The sequence below is a fragment of the Procambarus clarkii genome, chromosome 2, assembly GCF_040958095.1.
Source record: "Procambarus clarkii isolate CNS0578487 chromosome 2, FALCON_Pclarkii_2.0, whole genome shotgun sequence".
NCBI classification, from domain to species: domain Eukaryota; kingdom Metazoa; phylum Arthropoda; class Malacostraca; order Decapoda; family Cambaridae; genus Procambarus; species Procambarus clarkii.
The window spans coordinates 37,897,059-37,905,846 of NC_091151.1; the positions used below are offsets into that span (position 1 = coordinate 37,897,059).

General features: G+C 38.1%; 2 protein-coding genes across 8 annotated transcripts in view; one reads left to right on the forward strand and one right to left on the reverse strand.

Moving 5' to 3' along the window:
• Rab30 (RAS oncogene family member Rab30) overlaps positions 1-7,706 on the reverse strand; it is a 34,648-nt gene extending 26,942 nt beyond the window's left edge. For 2 of the 5 annotated variants that reach the window (XM_069324466.1, XM_045748625.2), the window contains exon 1: positions 7,543-7,703. Coding sequence is in view for 2 of the 5 variants with exons in the window: in XM_045748624.2 (XP_045604580.1) it covers positions 202-220 (19 nt within the window). In the remaining 3 variants the exon portion in view is untranslated. Of the gene's footprint in view, positions 1-201; positions 254-7,460 lie in introns of those variants that run through there. The other 3 variants (XM_045748624.2, XM_045748623.2, XM_045748626.2) reach the window with 2 other exon arrangements.
• The window catches only part of eIF2Balpha (eukaryotic translation initiation factor 2B subunit alpha), a 52,456-nt gene continuing 43,943 nt past the window's right edge, over positions 276-8,788 (forward strand). Inside the window, exons 1-2 of one of the 3 annotated variants that reach the window (XM_069324407.1) lie at positions 276-412; positions 3,999-4,133. Coding sequence is in view for 1 of the 3 variants with exons in the window: in XM_069324400.1 (XP_069180501.1) it covers positions 8,177-8,189 (13 nt within the window). In the remaining 2 variants the exon portion in view is untranslated. Of the gene's footprint in view, positions 413-3,998; positions 4,134-8,071; positions 8,190-8,788 lie in introns of those variants that run through there. The other 2 variants (XM_069324415.1, XM_069324400.1) reach the window with 2 other exon arrangements.

Sequence of the window (8,788 nt, forward strand, 5' to 3'; positions counted from 1 at the left end):
CTGTACACCAGTCACAAGTCATAACAATTCCAATGGTCCAAAAACAGGCCTATAACTGCACAGATGACTGATTTATTAATTTACTTTCATATGATTTATGAACTTTAACCTGCTTCTGGAAGCATTTTAATAAAGCAAGAAAAACTTCAAGAAGATTTAAGCATTTAAATACAATAAATTTACTGTATATTTATTATGTACCTATGTGATTAGATACCATGTCAAACACTGCAGGTGAACTGTAACACAACGTCACTGGGTAAACAATGAACTGTGGCAGGCCGAGGGTTCCCAGATAAGATACTGTACCAGTAAAAGAAATGAGCTAGTAAACATCACTTGGATTTATTTATCACTCACAGGAGAGATGAAGGTGAAGGTAAAGTTGGATCATCTCCATAGTGGTCTTCTGGTAAGCATCTTCTTAGTTCATTATGGATATATGTACAGCATATGTGAAGCTAGAGTTGTTAAAACATTGTGCCATCTAAGCAAAAGTAATAAGTCACTCGAGTGCCAATAGAAGATAGTGTAATTATAGAGCCTCCTTATTAATTTCTATATCTTCTAATGTACTGGTACTTCTCATGAACAATAAATTGTGATAAGATAAGACACTATGAAATAACACATGTTGCTCACAATAAGTAAAATGAGCTTACTGAATCTAAGATTATACCAGCACATACACATACACACACTACATTTTATTTATTTATTCATTTAATATATATATATATGTCGTACCTAATAGCCAGAACGCACTTCTCTGCCTACAATGCAAGGCCCGATTTGCCTAATAAGCCAAGTTTTCATGAATTAATTGTTTTTCGACTACCTAACCTACCTAACCTAACCTAACCTAACTTTTTCGGCTACCTAACCTAACCTAACCTATAGAGATAGGTTAGGTTAGGTTAGGTAGGGTTGGTTAGGTTCGGTCATATATCTACGTTAATCTTAACTCCAATAAAAAAAAATTGACATCATACGTAATGAATTGGGTAGCTTTATCATTTCATAAGGAAAAAATTAGAGAAAATATATTAATTCAGAAAAACTTGGCTTATTAGGCAAATCGTGCCTTGCATTGTAGGCAGAGAAGTGCGTTCTGGCTATTAGGTACGACATATATATATATATATATATATATATATATATATATATATATATATATATATATATATATATATATATATAATATATATATATATTTTTTTTTTATTATTGATTTATTTATTTAATTTTTAACGATTAACAAGACATTGTACTAATGATATTGCTTAAAAACAAAATTATTTACTGTAGTCAATACTGTATATTGGTTTTGGGTTTAATACTCTCAGAGCTATACAGTAAAGCAAATTTATGCAAATTTTAAGCTTAGCCCCAACTAGAAGAGCTCCTTTATTGTTAGACTTTTCAGCCTAAAGTTTTCATTCTTCACCACATTTCCTCTCCTTCATCACCTTCCCTACCCTTCACCATCCTCCTTGCCCATCACCACCTTTTACACGAGGGTCCCGGTAGTACAGTTGGGTTTGTTCTAGACTTGCAATCAAGAATTCCGGGTTCGAATCCTGGGTGGAACAGAAATGATTAGGCGCATTTCCTATCACCTAATGGACCTGTTCACCTAGCAGTAAGTAGATACCCTGAAGTTAGTCAGCTGGTTGTGGGAGTGCATCCTGGGCGTGGTCAGTAATTCGACCATGGTGGGAGGGGAGGGGGGCCTCGATATGAGCCTAACATGTATTAATACACTCTGGCTGCCTGTCTCCTGACACGATTATTATTATTATAATTATTCACCACCTTCCCTATCCTTCACATTTTCTTCCCCTCAAGTGTTTTGTTTGTACTCACCAATATGTTCTGATCTGCTTGTTAACAATGCTTCATCAACAACAATCTTCAAGTTATTTAGTTAGAAAAAGTGATGGTGGATGATGACAGTGTTGGTTTGACAGAAGTGGAGATTAATGGTGATGGGGTAAACTCAGTAGACTGCCTTTTAGCATGTACTGTACTCTAATGTACCTAATGTCATGGCAGAGTTGAAAGCTTTTGAACCATCCATTAATGATGAACATTGCTCAAGTGGTGCTGTGTAGTCACTGGGAAAACTAGTTCTATCTTTATTGCACATTTTTATTCAGACTGCCTGCTCACCAGTTATCCGAACCCCAATCGGATAACATGCATTTGTAAAGCACGTTGTGACAATGTTGATGCATCTGTTGAGCGCACCTGACCCCAATTTTTTAGCCCTTAAACTGCGCAACACTTCATATGATGTGTTGAGTAACTGACACGAAAGTGCGCACCACTTCATATGACATTTTGGAGTACCGCGCAAGATTTAAACGGCCCACGGCTACACGGGGTTCACATCAGCTTCCTCAGGGCTCTCGTAAACAGACACCATTTAAAAAAAAAAATGGGGACAACATTCCCGGGTGTGAAAGCCTCGGTACTGACTGAGAAACCAAGGCTGGTGCACGCAACATGAACTCTCAGCACTGCTGTTCAGCTTGTGACCACAACATTGCCTAAAAAATGAAAAAATATATATGTAACTGGTATTATTTAGCGATGATAGCATTACAGAAGACCCCTGACTGTGATAAAAATGACCAGGATTCTGATAATAGCAGGATTGTTGTGATAATGTGTGCTGTGCGTAGTATTGTGGGGGAAGTAATGTTGAGGGAGAGAGGCGGTAGCATCGTCTGCCAAATCTGTATGGCCAGCTATTACTGTCTGCACTCGCCATACCAGCTTAGTGGTTTGCTATGGTGAACACAAATGTAGATATTTATATATAATGTGTATAGTGTAATTACAGCAAAAGGAGTACGTAGGGAGAAGCTATTTTGATGAGGGGAGGTGGCATCATCTGCATGACTTGTCATGCTATGTAGAGGGTGGCCACTATGCTATTTGGGCACCATACCAGCTTAGTTACACAGTTATGGTTATCAAAACATGTAGATACATATATATATAATGTTTGTATATACTGTAGTGTAATAACACCACAAACAGTACAATTGGAGGAGGAATATTAGTGTGTCGGGCTTTGAAACAGTGAGGGAGGGAGCATCAGCTGTTTGTGGCGACCTGTGTCATACTGAACTCAACATACTGTACCTGCTAAGTTGTACAGTTATGGTGAACAAAACATGTAGATACTTATATATAACATCTGTATATAGTGAATAAAAGCAAAAACAGTATGGTGGGAGGAGGATATTGGCAAGTGAGGTGTTGTTGAGGAAGGGAGTGGTGGCGAGTGGCTGGCTGGATGGTTGGTGTGACAGCCACTCCTCGTTGCTTTTTGACTTACCATACTAACTTAGTGGTTTGTTATGGTGAACAAAACATGCAGATACTTATATATAACCTGTGTTTATAGTGTAATAACTGCAAAATTATTTGTTTATTGTTTTATGAACATAATTGAATCACTAATATGCTCACAATACTTTTGAGTATAGTGATGGTTCACACATTTTATTATATAAATATATCACACTACACACTATTGAATAATATTACTGTAAAAAACAGAAAAAATCAGACATTGAAATAATTAGGTAATATCTTTGTGGCAACTCCCACCTAACAACTTGGACAGAGCTGACTGCCTTTTGACGATTACTTTGTCAACGCCTCACTTTTGCCAGATTTCCTCGACCTATTACAGCCAAAATATGTCACTTACGATATGTTTGTTTTTTATTTTTCCTTTGATAGGGGAACACAAATGAACACTTTTATAAGACAAAATATTCTTTTTTTTTTTTCTTTCTGTGGGTGTTGAAGACCATATAGCCCAGAGCAACCCAGGGGTTAGGGGAGGGGAGGGGAGGTGTGACGATGTCAACGCCATCTGTTGAGCACACTGACCCCATTTTTGGTTCCCCTAGTGGAAGGCTGTGATCTTATTGACATCTGTGTAGTTTCCTTCTTACTATTCATCTTTTACTCCTCAGAAGTGATGTGGGTGGTACCTTGGTCAACAGGAATCAGTTCACCCAAGGCAGTCCTGAACTCAAGATGTGTTCCAGTGGGAACAAGTGGTCAAGTTGGTGTAGACTGTGGTCTGTGATACTTAGTGAAGTACAATGGTACGTCCGATTTTGAATTTAATACGTTCCCAGAAACAGTTCGAAACCAAAACAAATTTTCCTACAAGAAATAATGTAAATAGACTTGATCCATTCCACACCCCTAAAAATATTAACCTAAAAATACATTTTATACATACTACTACTGCACTTATATTTTGTACTACAGTATGTACAAGTGTATCTTACCTTTATTGAGGACTCTTGTTGACATATGGAAGACAGTGAGGAAGGAAGGGGGGGGGGGGAGGAGAAGTGTTAGTGTTTGGAAAGGGAGTCCCCTTCCATTATAACACCAGTGATGACATTTCTGGGGTACTCTCTCTTAGATTTTGCAGGCATACCAGTAGGACCTGGTTGAGGCTTAATGCTTGCTTGTCTTACTAATAATCTGTCTATAGATACTTGTTTTTCCATACATTTTAAAAATCTGTCTATAGATACTTGTTTTTCCATACATTTTAACACTTATCTGTAGCGAGATATCACGTTGTCTCACTATGAATGATTTCTTGTTTTTCCTCTATCGTCATCCTCACAATTATTTTCTTAGGTTGAACTTTACCACTGACTTTTTTGGAACCCATGGCATGATATGTACTGTAATAAAAACTTAATGTTCAGAAACCAAAAAACACACACAAAAACAATGAAATTCTTCACAGAGAATTAAAAGCGCGGTCGTCACTCGACAGGAGACAAGTGGTAAACTGAAGCATGCCACGAACTTGGTTTGCCCATACGTGTATCAACAAACTCGAGCACTGAGGCAAACCTCGAGTACCAAGTCAAATTTTTTGAAGACATTGAGCTCAAGAAGCGAAAAATTAAAAAACGGGAATTCAAAAACCGAGGTTCCACTGCATTGGTGATTGGACCAATACATCCTGGGATGGCCAAGTTGTGTTATGAGATGGAATTAATGTCTGTTAAGGCTTGTTATAACTGAAGTCTGTGTGGAAGCCTGCCATCATGTTACTGGAGACCCATGCTAGTGTGTTGCTGGAGACCCCCATGCCGGTGTGTTGCTGGAGACCCCCATGCCGGTGTGTTGCTGGAGACCCCTGCCAGTGTGTTTTGACACTGACAATACTGTAGAAGATGGACCCATGATTTACTGAGAAAGGTGAATGTGCCAGCATGAGTACCATGAAGACAGACTCGGTGAGGGTACCTTGAGTGTTGGACGATTGAAGATAGAAGTGGATTCACCGGGTTAGAAGATCAGAGATTCTTGTATAGCGTCCTATGTGAAAGTAATACCTGCGGGGTTATGTGCTGTACATATGTGTATATATATATTTAAGAAGTATACATGGTGATGATTTTTGTTTAGTGTTGCTTACGCCCCCATTCTTCTTACACTATCACTGCTAGTTCTTAATAACTTACTGTACCTATGACTCGAGGTTAGATCGAGTAAGAAGAGGCATTAAAGACCCATATTAAGTTTGATATGAAAAGAACCCGGTTACTGGATAAGTGAGGCCGTAACATGTGGATGACTGTACAGTACTGTATATAGAAAGACTTTTTCTAAAATATGATTGAATTTTGTTGCACAAGAGTGCACGATTATAAACTGATGTAGCCAATCTATAGAAGAAGTTGGGGTACAATATGATAATACAGTATTTTGAAGACATGCATCTGGTTGACCAAATTAGTTATAGTATTTTGACAATTCTAGTTTAAATTTAGCAAATAATTATTTTACGATATTTTTTTCACCATTTAACAATTTTAAGGAATTTTAATGTTAAATATGATGATCCTTTTTATAAATATAAATACAATACAAAAAATATAATTTTCAAGTTCTAAAGCTATATCTTGAGGAAACATTTCTCGGGGATACGTGGGCAATCATAAATTCACGGCCAAAGGGTTAAAACCAATATATTTGGAAAGTATTGTGACAGTTTTAAGATTAAGTTCAGATTTCCATCTTTCTGATGAAAAAGCCTAAGATTTATTAACACGTACTCTATGAGGCACTGTATACATTCTGTATATCAAAATGTGTACAATGTGGTTTGGAAAAACTACCGGTAGTTAGGAAGAGATGCTGCCAGACCAGAAACCTATGCTGCCAAGCCTTATCATGCTGATAAAGATGCTGGTGTGGCACAAATGTGAAAAATTCAAAATCAGAATAGTAGAAAAAAAGACAATCCATGAAGCATGTAAGGTGCTAGAATAGAGAAAGCAATCAACGAAAATGACTTGGGAAAACGTGGAATACAAATGTCAGTAAACTGTAGGACCGAGAAGTGTGTACCAACATGGTCTGGCCGCATTTAAAGACCAGATGATGATAGACAAGTGAAGAAAGTTTATTCAAGTGAATGTAAATTTTGGAGGAGAGGAAGGATAAGATGAGCAGATATCCTCAGGAACAATAAGAAGGGAAGGATCTCCAAGAATCTGCCAGCTTCCTGTCAAAGACACTAGAGATAGTGGCCCTCAGGTAAAGACAGGTAAATATGGAGAGAGAGAATGAGGAGGCAGGGAATAATTGTAATCACTCAATGTGATTGGGAACAAGGACGAGGTAGATGTAGCAGTGGTCTACGTCCTCGGCTCGTAACTAAGAGACCCAGGTTCAATTCCCCCCCCCCCCACAGGCAGAACAGAAATAGTTGGGCATGTTTCCTTTCATCTCATTCTTCTGGTCACCAGGTAGTTAAATAGGTACCTAGGAGGTAGAGGATTGTTGCGAGATACATTTTGGGGAAGGTCAAAAGTCGGCTTAGCTAGGTGGGACCTCGACAACCGGGGTAAAGGCTTCCTGCACCCGACAGTGAAAATTATTTATTGATGAGTGTTCGTGGTGGGTCTCCTGTCATGCCGTGCAACATATGACCAAATGACTGCCACATTTTTAAACTTAATTTTCAAATAGGCTGCCACGTCTTCCCGTATGACCCGCAACAACAACAATGTAGTTTTTGCTAATGATAAAATATTTTTTTTTATAATAAATATTTGTTATATACAGTATATATATTTTTTTAAATATTTGTTATACACAATTTTATGTATATATATATTATGTGTGGATATATTATATATAGATATACTGTGCATATGCAGTATACTATATATGTAATGTATATAATGTACAGCATACACTATAATAATATATAATCTATATAGTATTATATATCTATATATATTACATATCTATAATGTATACATAAGGAGAGAGCCGTGCAGCATATGGCTCGGACAATGCTGATAACGACCAATGACAATCGTCAAGGGGGTCAAGGGGGGAGGAAACTCTGTCATTACAATCAATTGTTGAGGAGGAGGAGTGGTTACCTGTCAACCCCTCTGTGACTGGCTCAACTCGTCAACCCGGCCCTACCCAGCAAAGGTGTACTATGAGGAAGATGGGGCTGACCTCACATGGTTGTGGGCGTGCGGGCGTGTGCGTGACGGGCGTGGGAGAGGGCGTGGGAGGTGCCGCCGCCCGCGCCTGACGTCGTCTGCTCCAGCGATCGATCCCAAACACTCTTTAAAACATCTACATTGAATAGTCTCACGGGAGAGAGGGACTGTATTGTTCCTTTGGGCTCTAAATTATACGAGTAATTGTTGTATTACTGATTTATGGCACAATTTTGTTTGAGGGATAGTTGTAGGGTTTTTGGCTATTCTTATTTTACTGTAAAGTTAATAATTACTTTTTTTTTAACTGCTTTATTTGCTTTTAATTTTCTACTGAATTTCATAGCACTATTTTGTGATTATTAATGTATCTTCTTATAATAATTCTTATCATCTCGCCTATCCATGTGACTGAAATCATATGAACAATATATATATATGTATACGGTACATCATATCTCTACGGCTATTTTATGTTTCATCATAAATTGTGATTGTGTAATTTTGAAGTACACTAAATAAAAAAATAACAAAAAAATACATTTTAATGATACAATAAGCATAGAACTCGGGGAGTCTGGGACTATTTTCACTCGCGTGTTGTTGTCAGTGAGAATAACGTGTTGACATCAGCTGGAGTCGTCGACATGAAGTCCTTCGGTAATATCATTTTGCACTTTACCCTGTAAATATTGACCGTGTTGAAGACTAGGTACTATAGATTTTAGTTAAGATTTCCAGGCGTTACACTGTGTGGTGAGAATATATATATATGATGGTTGTATAGAATGAAGAACACAGATGGTCCTGCCTATGCAGCACTGCTCAATACTGCAATCATTTCACGCACGAGAAATACTAAACGTAGAAGTGTATATAATTAAATTGGACTCCTGGTTTAACCTCAATGCTAGGCGGACTTCTTCTATACTGGTTTCTGCTCTACCTGCGGCTGCTGAGAAGCGAAATCATGATTGTTTTTCTCTGGGTCATGATAGTGCTGAAAGGTATGCTTCTTCAGGCGTCGGATTGATGTAATGTCTGTCACACACATGCACTAGGACCACAAGGAAGGTGATACGTTTATTAGGTTTTAAGGTAAAGGAGATCTAGCTGTGGCTTGGCCGAGTGGTGCTAGTGGTTAGCAGATCTTGGTGAGCAACTTATATATCTAACCCTCCCCCTTATATCCCTCCCCCCTCCCCCTTATATCTCTCTCCCCTCCCCCTTATATATCTCCCCCTCCTTATATCTCTCCC